This window comes from Mustela erminea, chromosome 6 (assembly GCF_009829155.1).
Source record: "Mustela erminea isolate mMusErm1 chromosome 6, mMusErm1.Pri, whole genome shotgun sequence".
NCBI lineage: Eukaryota > Metazoa > Chordata > Mammalia > Carnivora > Mustelidae > Mustela > Mustela erminea.
Window position 1 is genome coordinate 53,348,933 of NC_045619.1, and position 19,031 is coordinate 53,367,963.

General features: G+C 35.5%; 1 protein-coding gene across 1 annotated transcript; it reads right to left on the reverse strand.

The window, feature by feature from the left end:
• Positions 1-53: 53 nt before the first annotated feature.
• Positions 54-17,461, reverse strand: CLEC2A (C-type lectin domain family 2 member A). The gene is made up of 6 exons (XM_032347241.1): positions 17,373-17,461; positions 12,358-12,438; positions 8,928-9,091; positions 7,158-7,261; positions 4,970-5,135; positions 54-173 (listed from the first exon to the last, which is right to left on the reverse strand). Exons 1-5 carry the CDS (start codon positions 17,425-17,427, stop codon positions 5,027-5,029), a joined length of 513 nt encoding a protein of 170 aa, XP_032203132.1. The 5' UTR covers positions 17,428-17,461; the 3' UTR covers positions 54-173; positions 4,970-5,026.
• Between the last annotated feature and the right edge of the window lie 1,570 nt (positions 17,462-19,031).

Sequence of the window (19,031 nt, forward strand, 5' to 3'; positions counted from 1 at the left end):
AACCACGAAATATTGCCTTTATTTTTCTTTAAGTGGAATGTAAATTTATTTCTTTTCTTTATTATTAAAAACCAAAAATCGACCAAGTAAATTTGAAGATCTAGTTGGCTTTATTCAATGATTGATGAACTGGTAGCACCCCCATCTAGCAAGTAAAAAGGAGCTTCAGTGAGCTACAGGAAAAAAAAAAAGGTTTTTAAAGGCAGACAGGCTAAAACAAGGAAGTCATAAACAACAACAAAGCAAACAAAACAAGACAAAGTAGCAACAAAAGATTATTTGGGGCTATCAGGTGGATTACCTCACTAGTGTTGACCAGAAAATTCTCAACCAGTTAAAATTATATTCCTGAGGAGTTTAAAACTGCAATTAGATTAGGTATTAAATTTTGGTTTGGTGATACAGGCTCACTCTTCTGGGCCTGTTGGCTCTTTTTTAACAATAAAAATATAATGCTTTCAAATATTCCATATAGAAATAATCTTTCAAAATGAGGAAATAAAACTGATTTTTAAACACCCCCCCATTTTCCCATTATTTCAATATCTAAAAAATAATTTTCAATATCTAAAAAATAATTAAATTTAATCTTCTTGTCCTGTTTCTTGGGTTCTAACTCCTGAGCATCTAGTGAAGTAAGAGACTACACACATAGATATAACGTTTTTTTTTTTTCTTCATGGTGGGCTTTTCCTCCAAAGTAACTGTCTTCAATTTTTATCAGAAAGAAATCAAACTTTCAGCTGGTACTAAGTACTCAGATGTTGTCAGCATGAGATGTCTATTTGAGGTAATACAGAATCTTCTTTTTAATGTGATTCCACAATTCATTTCCCTTTAATCAAATTTATATATCATTTATATTTAAAATTATATTACAAATGATTTCACCCCTTAGTTTATAACTGAAATTCTATACAATGTGAAGTTTCTTAATTTCCTTTCATGTATTCAAAGAAAAAGAAAAAGGGAGTGTATTACTCTAAATTACTAAACAATTTACAAAATTAGTTTGTAGCCATGGACCAACACTAAAAATAAAACCTGTATTATGAATCAAATAAAACTTGAACTGAACCAGAATTTAATGCATACAACTGTAATATACAGTGGCATCCTAAAATACATTATTTTCATGTTTTCTTGATAACATCATACACAGATATAATGGCCCATACGTGATTACATGCCAACATTTGCTAAGTTATTTTTGTTCCCATATAATACCAGGGTGAACATCAACTAGTCAGCTGGCAAGAATCTCTTTTTATTCATCAGAAAGTTTCAACTGTATCTAATTCAGGAAGTAAGCCTCAGTTAAAAATATGCAAGGACATGTCCCATGTGTTTGTAATATAGATACTCATTTCCTCCCAGCTTCTCCACCCTACTTTTTCTCATCCACCTACACTCACATTCTCTCCTACATTCATAGATTATGAGTAATTTATAGTTACCTAGTTACTAATAATTCGTAGTTACCTAGGCAAGAATTTAAACTCAACTAATCTAATATAGGTGATTTTGGCATTTTTTGAATGCCCTGAAGAATTTGAATTTTATAACCGCACCCAGATATATGTGATAAGCCTATCCTATTTTCTTGTCCTTACTTGGGAAATAGATTTTTTTTTTCCCCAATAATCTACTGTTTGGTCGCCTTTGATATTATTATTATAGTTTATATTCAACTGTCTAAGCTTTGTAATATTTTAAATTGAAGTATAATTGACATGTATCCCATTTATTTCAGGTGTATATCATAGTTATGTCATATTTTTGTTTTATTTTTTTCTTTGATTCACAGTTATTAGGGTATAAATTCCTGATGGTTTATAATTTACTATGGTCAACTTGGAGGAGTTAAGTAATGACCTTACATATATAGTGGACACAAACTGTTATATTTATTTTGAAATACAAATGTGCTTTAAATACATGAAATTAATTATTATTTGACCATAGAGTTGAGGGTCCATATCTGGGCTCTCTACTCTGTTCCACTGGTCTATGTGTCTGTTTTTATATGAGTACCATGCTGTCTTGGTGATCACAGCTTTGTAGTAAAGCTTGAAATCAGATAACATGATGCCCCCAGTTTTGTTTTTCTTTTTCAACATTCCTTAGCAATTCGGGATCTCTTCTGATTACATATGAATTTTAGAATTATTTGCTCCAGCTCTTTGAAAAATACTGGTTTTTGAGGAGTTCATTATAGTTCCTGGATATCAACCTTTCGTCTGTACTGTCATTTGCAAATATCTTCTCCCATTCCGTGGGTTGCCTCTTTGTTTTCTTGACTGTTTCCTTTGCTGTGCAGAAGCTTTTGATTTTGATGAAGTCCCAAAAGTTCATTTTCGCTTTTGTTTCCTTTGCCTTTGGAGACATATCTTGAAAGAAGTTGCTGTGGCTGATATCAAAGAGATTACTGCCTATATTCTCCTCTAGGATTCTGATGGATTCCTGTCTCACATTGAGGTCTTTTTTATCCATTTTGAGTTTATCTTTGTGTACGGTGTAAAAGAATGGTCGAGTTTCATTCTTCTACATATAGCTGCCCAGTTTTCCCAGCACCATTTATTGAAGAGACTGTCTTTTTTCCAAACTCAACACACACAAAACAGACAATCATATCAAAAAATGGGCAGAAGATATGGACAGACACTTCTCCAATGAAGACATACAAATGGTTATCAGACACATGAAAAAAATGTTCATCATCACTAGCCATCAGGGAGATTCAAATTAAAACTACATAAGTCAAGCAGAGAGAGTCAATTATCATATCGTTTCACTTATTTGTGGAGCATAACAAATAGCATGGAGGACATGGAGACTTAGAGTGGAGAAGGGAGTTGGGGGAAATTGGAAGGGGAGGTGAACCATGAGAGACTATGGACTCTGAAAAACAATCTGAGGGTTTTGAAGGGACGGGGGGTGGGAGGTTGGGGTACCAGGTGGTGGGTATTATAGAGGGCACGGATTGCATGGAGCACGGGGTGTGGTGCAAAAATAATGAATACTGTTATGCTGGAAATAAAAAAAAAATTAATAAAAAAAAAAAAAAAACTACATTGAGATATCACCTTACACCAGTTAGAATGGCCAAAATTAGCAAGACAGGAAACAACATGTGTTGGAGGGGATGTGGAGAAAGGGGAACCCTCTTACACTGTTGGTGGGAATGCAAGTTGGTGCAGCCTCTTTGGAGAACAATGTGGAGATTCCTCAGGAAATTAAAAATAGAACTTCCCTATGACCCTGCCATTGCACTCCTGGGTATTTACCCCAAAGATACAGATATAGTGAAAAGAAGGGCCATCTGTACCCCAATGTTTATAGCAGCAATGGCCATGGTCACCAAACTGTGGAAAGAACCAAGATGCCCTTCAACGGATGATTGGATAAGGAAGATGTGGTCCATATACACTATGGAGTAGTATGCCTCCATCAGAAAGGATGAATGCCCAACTTTTGTAGCAACATGGACGGGACTGGAAGAGAGTTTGCTGAGTGAAATAAGTCAAGCAGAGAGAGTCAATTATCATATGGTTTCACTTATTTTTGGAGTATAACAAATAGCATTGAGGAAATGGGGAGATAGAGAGGAGAAGGGAGTTGGGGTAAATTGGAAGGGGAGGTGAACCATGAGGGTTTTGAAAGGGCAGGGGATGGGAGGTCGGGGTACCAGGTGGTGGGTATTATAGAGGGCACGGATAGCATGGAGCACTGGGTGTGGTGCAAAAATAATGAATACTGAAAATAAAAAATAAATTTAAAAAAAAGAAAAATACTGGTGTAATTTTGACCAGAATGTCAATAAAAGTATAGATTTTTTTTTTAATTTCAAGATATCTTTTCATTTTGTCAATGTTTTTCTTCACTGTGCAAAAGATCTCTAGTTTGAGTAATCTCATTTGTTTATTTTAGCTTTTGTTGCTTTGTCTGAGGACACTGGTCCAAAAAAAAAAAAAATCTGATTTCAAATGGCTTACCATCTCTGTTTTCTTCTAAGAGTTTTATGGTTTCAGGTCTTATAGTAAATCCTTTCAGTCAATTTGAATTTATTTTTGTTTATGGTGTAAGATAGTGGTCAGTTTCATTCCTTGGCATTTAGTGTCCAGTTTTTCAACACTATTTATTGAAATGACTGTCTTTTCCCCATTTTATATTTGTACCTCCTTTGTCAGAGGTTAATTGACATATAAGTGTGGGTTTTATTTCTGGGGTCTCTATTCTATTTCATTGATCCATGAATCTGTTTTTGTGCCAGTACCATACTATTTTGATTACTACAGCTCGGTAGCATAGTTTGAAATCAGGGAGTGGGATGCCTCCAGCTTTTTTTTTTTTTTTTTTCTTCTTCCTCAATATTGCTTTGGAGTCTTTTGTGATCCCATACAAATTTTAAGATTCTTGGTTCTAATTCTGTGAAATATGCCATTGGTATTTTGATGAAGATTGCATTGAATCTGTAGATTGCTTTGAGTGAGCTTTATAATTTAATATATAATTCTGATCATTTATCAGTGATTTTTATTGATAGAGTTAGGATCCTTATGGGTGGGTTTTTCCTTGTTTTTATGTCATTGAAGTGAATGTCTTTTCATAGGTTATTCTCTTGTAGCATTTCTTTTCGCCAAAGTTATTATTGTTAGTATTTTGTAATATTTACACATTTGGAACACATATATTTCTCTAACTCTTAAGCTAAGTAAATGTAGGCTGGTCTATCAACATAGATCTCTTTAAATTTGCTTAAAATCATTATTGCAGTTGCAGGTCATCTAATTATTTGTCATTACTTTATTTGCTTCTCTTTAGTAGAAGTTTCCTGATTTGTGCTTATAATGGGCAGTTGTATGTCTTGATTTGATGAGGTTCTTTCATTCAACAGTTTTTAATTCCTTTGTTTAAAATCTGAAAAATTCAGTATTCAACAGCATAACTAGTGAGAACTATTACCTACCTAGGCCTTTTCTTTATCTCTGAAGTGTGATAGTCATTTTCCAGGTTTTTTGCTCAATTAAAATTGAGGTTTGCTGCAAATCCACTTAATATCAATAAATCCCCTAGAACTATGGACTCCATCAGCATTCAGAAAAGCAAAGCATCCATTCCCACTAATTTCAAACCTGAAAAGAACCATTAAAATTTGTTTGAGAACCACTTACAGCTGTACTCAAGAATAAAATTGAGATTCAAGTACTCTGAAACATTTTACACAAAACATTGAGCTCCATGGTCACTCATCACCATATGCTACACAAAAAAACATCTGGTACATCAAAGAAATGGAAGACTAAATGTAGGTATTTAATTATAATTCTTAGTATAAACTGTAACATTATTTAGAACAATAAATAGAAAGTCAGCTATAGGTATAGATGGACATGGATAAACCATGAATATAGATATAAGTCAATGTCTATATTTATTTATCTATCTATATTTTCATCCATCTATCAGGAGAGACTGTGTTTGCTAAATTGAAAGATCTCTGGAGTTTCTTTAAAGAAGTTTTCTGGCATATTTTCAGCCAATGCTCCTTTCTGAAAGTAAGAAATAAGATTTATATTCATTTGATGCATTTGAAAAATGTACTGAGAGAGAAATCGAAGAGACTAATTGCTATATTAATTTTATAGATTTGCTGTTTATGTAGTTTTTCCTTTTTTCATAGTAAGTGTAATTTATCTTATCTCACATATTTTAATATTTTTTAATTGGTTCCCACTGTTTATCTAGCAGTTGATGAAATATTAAGGCAGGAGTATGTGGGTAGAAAAGAAAAGTCACACAGCCTTTATTTTCAGTTATAATACTATGCAAGTGAGAAAACATTACTCAGTAACAGTTAAATAAATAAATAATATGGTTTACAATGGACTTACGGAAAGTTAAAGACAACAATGTGGTCACTTTTTAAAACAGAGATCTTGTGGCACGGATTGCATGGAGCACTGGGTGTTATAGGCAAACAATGAATCATGGAACACTACATCAAAAACTAATGATACACTTATTTGTGGAGCATAACAAATAGCATGGAGGACATGGGGAGTTAGAGAGGAGAAGGGAGTTGGGGTAAAGTGGAAGGGAAGGTAAATCATGAGAGACTATGGACCCTGAAAAACAATCTGAGGGGTTTGAAGTGGCGGGGGGGTGGGAGGTTGGGGTACCAGGTTGTGGGTATTATAGAAGGCACGGATTGCATGGAGCACTGGGTGTGGTGAAAAAATACTGAATACTGTTATGCTGAAAATAAATTAATTAATTAAAAAAAAACTAATGATATAATGTATGGTGCCTAGCATAACACAATAAAAAAAGAAGAGATCCTGTATAAATAAACTCGTTTAATAAAGGTGCGAGTAGGGGCAACTGGGTAGCTCAGTTGCTTCAACATCTGCTTTCAGCTCAAGTCATGATCCCAGGGTCCTGGGATCAAGCCCTACATTTCGCTCTCTGCTCCATGGGGAGCCTGCTTCTCCCTCTCCCTCTGCTACTTCCCTTGCTTTTACTCTTTCTCTGTCAAATAAATGAATAAATAAGATACTTGCACTTTCTCTAAAAAAAGAAAATGCAAGTAATACATGTGGTTTGGCTTGAAATTTGAAAAAAAAATTTGAATTTGAATTAGCGAAAGAAGTGTTTATTAGCAAGACTTTGGCAATAAAAATAAAATGAGATAGAGAGGAGAAGGGAGTTGGGGGAAATTGGAAGGGGAGGTGAACCATGAGAGACTATGGACTCTGAAAAAATGATCTGAGGGTTTTGAAGGGGCGGGGGGTGGGAGGTCGGGGTACCAGGTGGTGGGTATTATAGAGGGCACGGATTGCATGGAGCACTGGGTGTGGTGCAAAAAATAATGAATACTGTTATGCTGAAAATAAATAAAAAATAAATTTAAAAAAATGAAATAAGAAACAAAAATAAAACAGAAGAAAAATTTCACTGTGTATCACTTAAAGTAGAAGGAAGATAGATTGCTTTAAGGTATGTTTCGATGTGAAAGGGCACATGTCTCAGGGTGAAGACTAAGAAAGGTAATTGCACATAGATAATAGAAAGATTTCTTTATAATAATGCACTTAAAATTATTTAAAATGTTTGCATACCAGAATAAAACATTTCCTACTAAAATTGAAACTCACCAAGGGTTGAATATGGTACCATTTGTCCATTTCCAAGGTTCTCCTTGTTTTCTGTTCAATCCAATCCAGTGCATAAAAGTTCCTGCGTGTCTCCTCAAAAACTCCTTTCACAAAAATTAGGGTATTATCCATTACATAATATTTTAGATCACATTGCTGAACACACTTCTCATCCCAACCTTCCCATCCTTATGATTTACATCCTAATCTGCATGACCTAATGCTTCTTCAGCAACAGGTAGGGATATTAGATTAGTTTATCAGAAAGATTTTCACTTTGCTCTTTCACTTCTTAAAAATCTGTAAGCAATAGAGTGACTTTCATCAAGTCATTGCAATTTTCTGAACTGCACTGTCTCAAATTATCTTTAGGGATAATTTCTATCTCTCAAATGAGAAACTGATGAGGAAAACGTATTTGAATTAATTTCCTCAAAACTGGGCCAACAGTATGTTTTAGTCACAGAGTGAATGACGGAGACTATAAACTGATAAGATGTTTGTGTGTGTTTGGATGACAAAATTAGGAGCTGAGCATTTTCTCTAGGAACTGATACAGAACGTTTGTAAGAGTGACAGAGAACTAATGTTTCCATTTTGTTTTATGAACAGGTCCTCTCTCAAAAGTCACAGAGGAGGTATTTCAGGGGTAAAGTGTTTAATAGAAAGTATAATGACTGCTAAAAATAGGAAAATTCAGTCATAAACTACATTTGATCCTTGAACAATGCTGCCATGCAGTTGAAAACCTAAGCATAACTCTTGATTCCCCCCAAATTCAACTACTAATAGCTTACTATTGACACAAAGCATTATTGCTAAGATAAGCAATTAACCCATATTTTGTATGCTATATATATTATATACTGCTTTCTTACAATAAAGTAGTAAACTAGAAAAAACAAAATGTTGTTCAGAAAATCACAAGGAAGAGAAAATACACCTACAGTGCTGTACTGTTTGCTGAAAATAATCTGCATTTAAGTGGACCTGTACAGTTCAAGCCTTATTGTTCAAGGATCACCTAACTGTCCTTTGAGGAGATACCAAAATAAGAATGTTATTTCTTCTTCAGGTTTTCTCATATAATCGGAAACCAAACTAACTTCTGGATGATTATGATTTATTGCAATAAAAATATATTGAATGATAGATTTCATTTCTCTTCTCTTGGCTCCTTGCTATATAGAGTTTAGTCAGCTCTCTTTATAAAGAAACATATTCTCTCATCCAGTGTTCCTAGAGCCCAAGTCGCTCTTCTTCGTGTTTTTTCACTTCTTTCCATGGTCTTATGTTCTTCAAACTGCTATTTCCCTCAGATCCTCAGCCTAAATTCTAAGAGCCATATCTATTTTTTGGTTTTAATTTTTCCAGGCCATTCTTGGCAGAATAAAAATTTAAAGGTATTAAAAACTACCCATTTAATAATTTAAGAACATCAAATAAAGTCAGTTAGCTATATAAACAGCATGCATTATTATTAATGACATAACATCACCAGCTAATTTGACTAAGTTCAAATCCCAGTTCAACAAGTTCTGGCTGTGAGACAATGGCTATGTTACATTATATCTCTGTGCCTAACTGTCTTCAGCTATAAAATACAGGTATTTTCATATGTACTTCATAGGCACTGGTTAGTTTACATGAGTTTTATAGTTACACTTAGAACACTGTCTGACATATATTTTCATATTCACTTTTATCATTTTTATTCTCTTTGTACAAACTTAAGCTCTGAAATGGTTAAGAACTTTCCCCTTTTCTTACCATATCTTCTTGTGTATCAATATGAGCAAGTTCTGATCCCTGTGAAAGGCAAAATTGTTCACTGGCTGTCCAATTTTTGGTATCACTGGAAAAATAGAAACACTTCCTTCTTACTCCAATCCATTCACCTGAACATTCCACAGTTTTGGGACATTTGAAAAATACTGGAAATATTGAAAAAAGAAAGAAATTATCAGATTAAAAAGTAAGTTAAAGAGTATTTCTTTCATTCTGATGAATCAGGTTTACTTTTACTCCTGTGGTTTGCAGTCTGTAAAATTAACTTCACTCATAGGATGATGGACAAATTCAGTTCAGCTGTCTGTAAGGAAAACCACTTAATGGTTGGGCAGTCCATAGTTTATCCAATTTCCCTGGCTTCTACTTTGAAGAATGGAACTACTGGCCTCTCATAGTTTATACTGACATCTTCCCAAAAACAATGTATAAAATTTAACAACTGACAAAAGTCCTAGAGACATAAATACAAATTAGGCCTCACAGACTAGGGTAAGAAAGCTCACCTTTACCTTGAGAAATAAAATGCTTATAGACAAGAAAGGACATCCAAGATAGGGAAGTAAAACTCACTGTACATGACAACAAATCATTGGAATATGAGTTAGTAAAACACTTGTTCTACTTCACCAATATTCAGTGCCAAAGAAGCTGGAATCATGAGGAACTGATTTCTGCATAGAGTGTTTTGAAAATTTTCTTTTTCAAGGTTTTAGTTAGGTGTTGAGTAATCAGAACAAGATAAAGTCCTTACCCTCCAAGTGTTTGAACAAGGTAATGTAACTAGCAAAGAACCAAGTAAATGTTCAACTGTCAGATCAACTCCAAAGCCTTCTCTCCTCATTTGCCATGATGTATAATACATAACGTTTTATTTATTTATTTAAATATAAATATATATATATTTATATATACTTAAATATATATAAATATTTGAAAGCAGATCCAGGCTACCATACCTAGGTAATGAAATATATTGTGTTTCAATTTTTTAAAATTAATTAATGAATGAATCTAAAGGTTTCTTATAGAAACACTTCTTTATAAATATTTAAACTCTGGGGCACCTGCTGGCTCAGTTCAAAAGTGCTTGGGACTCTTGATCTCTGAGTCATGAGTTCCCACCCCACGTGGGGTATAGAGGTCACTAAAATAATAATAATAATAATAATATAATTATTTAACTACTAGATATTTAAATATCAATAACATTGAGCTCCAAGGACGAAATAATGACAGAAAAAGCTATATGCAAGAACAGTACTGGTACTCTGTGAATGACAAAGAAAATAAAATCAAGAGTTCTAAATGTTATTTTAATGTAAGTGCCAACTTAAGTGTTATAGTAAGTGAAACATGCATATGGAAAATAAAATTCTGAGACTATTACATGGATCAGAAATTTTAAAACCCATCTTTGAATTATTTTCACAAAATGAGCCATTAATGTCCAGAAGAAAATTAATATCTTCATTTTTACATATCTACTCCAATAGACAAAATCGCCACAAATCACTTGTGCTTTTATTTCATTTTTTTCTTTTAACATAATACATATATCATGGAACAACTATTAGTAATGTAACTTAATCTTAATCCAAGAGAAATAAGAGCAAAGAGATACTGCAGCTATATAGGCTGTATTGCAAGGTGGTTAAAATACGAGGAATTAGAGCCAGCCAAACAAGAAGAGTCTCGATTCTGGCTCTGGAATTTGTTATTTGTGAGAGGCAACTTACTCACTCTGGCTTCTATTTCTTTGCCTGTAAATGGATTTCATAATTATAGTTGTTTCTTGTTTTTGTGAGAATTAAATATAATAAATATAGTATAATTAGCATTGGTTCTTCAACTGTTGCAAAGTATGCTCCATTAAAAAACATAACTATTGCTGTTGTTATCTGGTGGTCACTTTAGAATTTATTATTACTTTACTTAAAGATTAAGAACGTCTATAAATTTGGGAACATAACTGTAATGTGAGATTTAGGATATTTAGTTTTTGTTTTTTGTTAAGCGATCTCTACACCCAATGTGAGGTTCAAACTCATGATTCAGAGATCAAGTTGCTTGCTCTACTGACTAAGCCACCAGTGCTAGTTTTTTTTTTTTTTTTTTAGATTTTATTTATTTATTTGACAGAGAGAAATCACAAGTAGATGGAGAGACAGGCAGAGAGAGAGAGGGAAGCAGGCTCTCCGCTGAGCAGAGAGCCCGACGCGGGACTCGATCCCAGGACTCCGAGATCATGACCTGAGCCGAAGGCAGCGGCTTAACCCACTGAGCCACCCAGGCACCCCACCAGTGCTAGTTTTTAATTTTCTTTTTAAATTGAAGCATAAATATATTAATTTCAGGTATACAACATAGTGATTTGTCAATTTTATATATTACAAAATGCTTACCGTGATAAATATAGTTACCATATGTCACCTTACAAAGTTATTATATTCTTGACTATATTCTTGATGCTGAATTTTTAATCTCTGTAACTTATCTATTTTATAACTAGAAATTTGTACCTCTTAATGCCTTTCACCTATTTTGCTCATTCCCTCAACCCCCTCCCTCTGGAAACCACCAGTTTGTTCTCTGTATTTTTGAGTCTGAGTCTGTTTTTTGTTTATTTTATTTTACTTGTTAGATTCTACATATAATTGAAGTAATATGGCATATTTCTTTGTCTTGTTTCACCTCACACAATACCCTTAGCTCTATCCATGTTGTCACAATGGCAAGATTTCATTCTTTTAATGTCTGAATAATATTCCATTATGTTTATATATCATGTCTTCTTTATGTATTCATTTACAAATGATATATCCAATAAGGAGTTAATATCCAAAATATACAAATAACTCATAACACAAAACCCCAAATAATCCAATTAAAAAATGAAGAGAGGACCTGAATAGATATTTTTCCAAAGAAGACATGCAGATGGCTAACAGACAATAAAAGAATGCTCAACATCGCTAATCATTAGGGAAACTCAAATCAAAACCATAATGAAATATCACCTCATCCCAGTCAGAATGGCTGGTATCAAGAGAAGACCCAAGAGCATTTTTGAGAGGCGTGCCTGGGTGGCTTAGTCAGTAAAGCCTCTGCCTTCAGCTCAGGTCATGATCCTGGGGTCCTCATCCTCTCTCTCTGCCATGCCCTCTACTTGTGTTCTCTCTCTCTCTCTCTCTCTCCCTCTGTCAAACAAATAAATAAAATCTTTTTAAAAAGAGTATTTTTGAGAGAGACAAGGAGTATGGTAAAACCTGCCAAACTAGTAGGAACCTGAGAATTTGTCTCTATAAGAGCTTTTTGTTACTTCAGAATTGAGAAATCTAGGATTAGTTTTGAAGGATTGACCCTAATGGGCACAAAGAATCATAGAAAGTTTATGAGCTCAGCCACTCACCTGCTATCACAAGAATGACCACTATGAGAAGTATGATGCACATACAAAGGTATAACATCCAGCATTTTTCCAACTTGCAAACTGAAAAATAAATAAATATCTACTGTAAAATTTGCAGAGAAACCCTACCTGAATATTTTCATTTATTCTCCTTCATAATAATCAATTTTAAATCTCTCATTAAAAGCATCTATATTGGGTGCCTGGATGGCTCACTGGGTTAAGCCTCTGCCTTTGGCTCAGGTCATGATCTCAGGATCCTGGGATCAAGGCCTGCCTCAGGCTCTCTGCTCATCGAGGAGCCTGCTTCCCCCTCTCTCTCTGCCTGCCTCTCTGCCTACTTGTGATCTCTCTCTCTGTAAAATAAATAAAATCTTTTAAAAAAAGAGTTTTAAAAAAAGCATCTATATCATAAAGTAATAAAGGATACAATGGCCTTATAAAATGCAAAGATGGAAAGTACCAATGACCACTGTAGCTGTTCAGAGGAGGAACGGTGGAGAAGATCACTTAGACTGGTTGAAAGAAGGGAGGAAAGGCAAGGTTATCTCAAAGGTAGAAATAGTGTGAATGGTGGATTGTAGTCAAGAAAGTATAACATTCAACAAAAGGGTTATGATCAGACAAATGGCTACGAAAGATACACAAATCAACAAAATCAAAGATGGGGAGAAAGAAAAGTCATAAGGTCATTTGACAGAAGAAACATGTAAGATAAATCATTTTCTTTATTCTTAAGCAATAGTGGGAAATTTAATGCATTTAAGCAAGAAATGCCAAGATAAAAGCAGTAATTTGTGGTAAGCAGAATGAATTAGAGAGGGGATTTGGCACTCATGGAAATGTTATGAGGTGAAGAAAAAAAAAAACAGTAATAATTTTAGGGCTGCCTGGGGGGCTCAGTGGCTTAAGCCTCTGCTTTTGGCTCAGCTCATGATCTTAAGGTCCTGGGATCAAGCCTGGTGTCAGGCTCTCTGCTCAGCAAGGAGCCTGCCTCCTTCCCTCCCCTCTGCACCCCCTTCCCCGCTTGCCCCTCCACTTGTGATCTCTGTCTGTCAAATAAATAATAAGATCTTTAAAAAATAATAATTTTAGCAGTGATTAAGATCTTCTTGTTTGACAAATTATTGGCAGATGTAGAAAGAATGTTTTCCATCCACACATTTAAATGTCAGAAGAAAGGACTTGGGGAGGCAGAAAGATGGCAGAGTAGGAAGACCCAAGTGTCCTCTCATCCCATGGACACAATTAAAGAACTATCAAATTATCTTAAATACCCTATAAGTCTACCTGAAGACTGACAGAACAAACTTGTAGAGAGCAAAATGAAGTCTCTCATGTTAAGCAGATGATGACCTATGACAACCTGTGACACAAGTACTTAAAGGTACAGCATCTATGAGGGGCGCCTGGGTGGCTCAGTGGGTTAAAGCCTCTGCCTTCGGCTCAGGCCATGATCCCAGGGTCCTGGGATCGAGCCCTGCATCGGGCTCTCTACTCAGCAAGGAGTCTGCTTCCACCCTCTCTCTGCCTTCCTCTCTGCCTACTTGTGATCTCTGTCAAATAAATAAATAAAATCTTAAGAAAAAAAAAAAAAGGTGCAACATCTATGAGATATCGCTGGGACCAGCATCAATAGACAGTCCAAAATTGATAAGAAACAGGTCTGAGGAGGCCTAAGACCAATTAAATCCGCTTAAAAAGGAGAGAATTTTTGCAGCACACTGTCAGACTCAGCAGACATGACTTCTCCATGTGACCACTTAAAAAGGCAACTTCAGCTGCTGAAGGCTCCACCTGACTGATCTCAACGAAGTGAGATTCTTCCCTGCTTGAACATAAAAAGCAGTAAGTGCCAAGAGTTGACTCAAACCAGATAAGTCTCATCTCAACTGTGCACCCATAGACGGACATTGTGTTTAGTTTATTAACTTCCTATACCCTTTCATTATATTGTTTTTTGTCTGGTTTATCCTATGTTCTGCTCCGTGTGCTGTGTAAGGAGCCAAGTTTAATCACAGAGTGAAATGTCATTGAATTTGAAATCCTGAACCTGCTTTATAATTGTGATTAGCTTTGCTTTATGATTGAATAAAGTCGACATTGTGGAAAGACACAACTCATGTGTGCACCTGCATGCCGTGCTCATGACAAAACTCCGTAACTAAAAGGACAGAGGATGCCACATCGAAGAAGGTCAGATATGTGTTTTAGAGGAGAAATAGATCATGGGTGCCATGAAGGGGAGAGAGATGTGGTTGTAGAGAAGGACAAGAGAGAGAGGAGCACACAGGGGATTGCATAAGAACATTTCCCCAAAGACACTGGCTTGCAAAATCAGAGAGGCTGAATTTTACGAATTCTTGCAATGAGCGGAGCTTAAAGTCTGGAGTTTTAAAGGTCCGCTGGCTTGGCTGGAATACAGCCCAGGGTACTGTGCTGCTCCTGAAGAGGAGGCAGGCAAACAATCTGGGGGCAGACAGCATGGAAACTATGATCTCAAGAATTCCAAGGGCACACAAAGGGAAGATTATTCACACTTCTTGGAACTCATCCCTGAGAGGCAACATTCATGAGAATGCATCTCCTGGAACAAAGGAGCTGGCTGTTGCCAGTTACCTACCCACACCTTAGTATAAACTCAGTGGTGTGTAAACAATGAATCTTGGAACACGAAAAAATAAAATTAAAAACAACAACAACAACAACAACAAAAACCCCAAAACGCAACACAGAGCCACCTATAAGAAGCAATGCAGTAACAACACTGGTTGCCTAACTTCCTTACACCAAGCTCCACACCCCTGCATTCTGATGGAACTGCCCTTTTCAGTCACACTTGCCTCAGTCCCAGTGCAGTGGGCCCTCCTCCAGAAGACCAGTGCAAAGCCCTGAGTACCCAATATTTCCCAACAAGAGAGTTCTGCAGGGCTTTAGTTCCGGTGGAGTTGACAGCAGGTCTCGTTTTACAAGCAAGCCAGAGCACGTCTAGTTAAAACTCGCTGCATTTGTATTTTTGTTTGATTCTACTTTCTGAGAAATTCATTTAGAGAGGGTCTATGAGTAGCAATTACGTTAAATTTTTACATCTGAAAAATTTCCCCCAACATCTGATAAACTGAATTAAAAGCCTGAATTTAAGCATTTTTTCCTTTATCAATGTGAAGAATTTGTTCTATTCTCTTTATGCAGCTGCTGTTGCTGATGAGCGACCTGCCATTCGGAGGATTTTCACTATCTCGAAGTTCATTTGGTTTGTGTGGTTTTTTGAGGCCTTTCAAGATTTTCTCTTTATTCTTGATGTTTTGAAATTTAGTATAAGTCATCAAATTATGAAAAATTTTTTTAACTTTTCTGCTCAGCATTGTGTATGCTTTTTCAAATTCTAGGCTCATATTTTTCTTCACTTATGATATTTTTTCTTCGGCTACTGCTAGTACATCCATCCCCTTACACTTCACTCTATCCAGGACTCCCTTATACACCACACCTCTAAACTTTTTAAAAACCGAATTTTTTTATTTTTCAATGATATCAAAGAGACTTATTCAGTGGCATGAGGATACAAATTCTGATATGAAAAATCAGTCATTCTATTAATTCATCCTTGAACAAGTTCTTTAGTGTACAAAAAAAATAACAGTCCACAGATATCTGCTTCCACCCTTAAAAAAACAAAAACAAAAACAAAAAAAACCTAGGGAGGGTGCCTGGGTGGCTCAGTGGATTAAAGCCTCTGCCTTCAGCTCAGGTCATGATCCCACGGTCCTGGGATCGAGCCCCGCATCGGGCTCTCTGCTCAAGCAGGGAGCCTGCTTCCTCCTCTCTCTCTGCCTGCCTCTCTGCCTACTTGTGGTCTCTGTCTGTCAAATAAATTAAAAAAAAAAAAAAAACCTAGGGAAAATACAAAAGTGAGGGAAAGACACACAGACTTGAGAAATTACAGGAAGCGCTGCTAGAACCCCTTGTGGAGATCCAAGGCTACTCTATGTGTGTGTGCGTGTATGTGTGTGCATGAATGGTGAGTGAGTGGTAAGGCTCCAGGCTTGCAGTTGGGAGATGCAGCAATGTAAGCAGACAAAATACAAAATGCATTTGAGGAAACTGTTTGCTTTTTGCTTTTGCTTTCTTCCATCTGGCCTTTGGACAATTATTGCATGTTCTACAACCCAAAAGCCACCTAGGCCTCCTGAGTGTATGTGATGAGTACTCAAAATCCATGATGGAGAGAAAGACTGAATTTATTTTATTGTGGTAAAAAAAATACAATAAAATATTTTATAAAAAATTAAAATAAACAAAATAAATTTAGCACTTGAACCACTCCTAAGTGAATAGCCATGGCATTACATATATTTACTAAAGAAACAGTCTTCTAATTAAAATTTCTCAAAATTGAAATTGTCTTGTAAAACAGAGATATTATCATTAAAAATATTCTAGTATAGAAATTTCTGCTAGACTCAATCTTTACACTTCTTCAAAAGCCCCTTTCAGCCTCTTTATCTTCAAGCCACTTCCAGATTTTCTCTACGTCTATTTCCTATAATATCAAGATGATGCTGGGGAAACAACAAAAGACACTGGACACCTAATGATTCTGAAAGTCAAGTTGACCCAAGCACAAACATTTAGAAACATCATCATTCACTTCAGCAGGATATTAGCTATTTCTATCCATCCTTGGTCTGTGCTGGTTGAGACAGAGAAAGCAATCTTGGTTACAGGATTGGGTAAAACTGTGGTAAATAAGTTCTCTTTGCTGTAAAAGTACATTTAAAAATTTATTGGGGTGTAATGCACACACCATAAAATTCACCCCGAATATCTTCATACATACAAGCTTATACTCTAACAGAAACAAAATTCCATACCTTCTCCTAAATTTTGCATTGTTTTACAGAAGTGCTTTCTCTGCCTCATAAACTTTAGTAGTTTTCCTCCTTATGAGGTCAGCATTATTAGGCTTTCCTGTATTTGGTTTGTTTTTTTCTCCCTCACCCAAAAGAACTTACTTGTCCTGGGTTTCCAGTTATCATGCCTGCCATCATGCTGCTCTGGGGTGACCATGGCAACTGTAGTGATTGATCCAAATCAAAGAAAATAACTAGAAGTACTTACAGACGTGGATCACAAAAAGCCGAGCAAGCTTTCTGTATAACAGGAGCAAAACAACTGACAATCAACACATTCATTTAATCCAAGGAGAAGCGGTGAGTAATCAGTCTTACCAGTTCAGATCGAGATAAAAGTGAACACATCATTAAAAATGGAAAATTATCCAAAAGCATGTTTGCATAAGAGTATCATAAAATTGGCAGAATATTTTTGTCCACAAATAATAAAAATGTCCTGTGTGCCATATTGTGTGGAACTCACAGAAAAAAATGTTCATCTTATTAAAACTCTTACTATTTCTTGGAATTATCTCACTTCTCATTTTTTTTTTATTTTTTTTTTATTTATTTTTTTTATTTATTTGAGAGAGAGACAGGGAGAGAGAGCATGAGTGAGGAGAAGGGCAGAGAGAGAAGCAGACTCCCCATGGAGCTGGGAGCCTGATGCGGGACTCGATCCCGGGACTCCGAGATCATGACCTGAGCCGAAGGCAGTTGTCCAACCAACTGAGCCACCCAGGCGTCCCTCACTTCTCATTTTTATAAAAAGTCAAATCATTAATAGTAATTACACACACACACACACACACACAATTATTTGTTTTGTATAGGTTCAAGTGCAGTTATTACATGATTTTGAGAAAGCTATTTATCTCTGTTGCTCAGTTCTTCCGTAAAATTAAGAGTAAATTATACTTACCTATAGGAATGTTGCAATGGTCAAACGAGATACTACATGGAAAATACTTAGAATAATGATGCCTGGCATTTTTGTCAAGTGTATCTATTTCAATCATCTATCTATCATCCATCTATCATCTATTTATCTATCCACACACATATTATGGTACATCATCACTTTAAAATCTACTCATGAATTTTACAGCATACATATGAACAAAAATAGAGCTATATATTCCTTGAAGATTTCATGTATGAAGCTGTAGTATGTTTTTAAAAATTTATATCTTTAAGTCATTCATTGGTTATATCAATGATTTACTTTAATGATGAGTCAACATTTCTCTCTGGATTTGCCACACAAATTTATGCAGTTATGACAACTTAGTTCTATGTATACCTCAACTTTCTGTGCAGAGCTAGCCCTCTTTCATTTCTGTAAAATTGAGAAGCTTATATACAGATGCTAGCAACCATTCCCTAAGTTTTATTTAATCATGCTAGGATGGTTGGTCCATGCTTTATGGACTTTGGGAAAGAGCCACTTTTGGAATCAGAAAGAACTGATTCTAATCTTGGGTATAGAATTTCCTATTTTTTTTTTTTTGGACTTCTGGAAAGTTACATTGAAGTCACCTCATTGGATATTCTTTATTGGTGTTGTAGAAACACCTATATTCCCCATTCTGTTTGGAAGTCTGTTAAATGAGGTGACAAAGTATACTGGACACAGAAAGGGCATAGAATGTATTCAGGGAACTTGAAGAACTTTTCTTCCCTTACATGCTCTTTTACAATCTTGCATACACATATATTAAAGCACTTCACATTTTGCATTGCAATTACTTTTTTTGCCCCAAGCCCAACAGGAGCAAT

Bases quoted from the DNA above. Each gene is read 5' to 3' on its own strand.
- CLEC2A (XM_032347241.1), bottom strand. From the start codon at position 17,427: ATGGTCACCCCAGAGCAGCATGATGGCAGGCATGATAACTGGAAACCC. The intron at 7,262-8,927 runs GTAAGAAAAGGG...TTTTTGTGAAAG, and splicing joins TTGATACACAAGAAGATATG to GAGTTTTTGAGGAGACACGC. The intron at 5,136-7,157 runs GTGAGTTTCAAT...GGTTCTTTTCAG, and splicing joins GGTACCATATTCAACCCTTG to GTTTGAAATTAGTGGGAATG.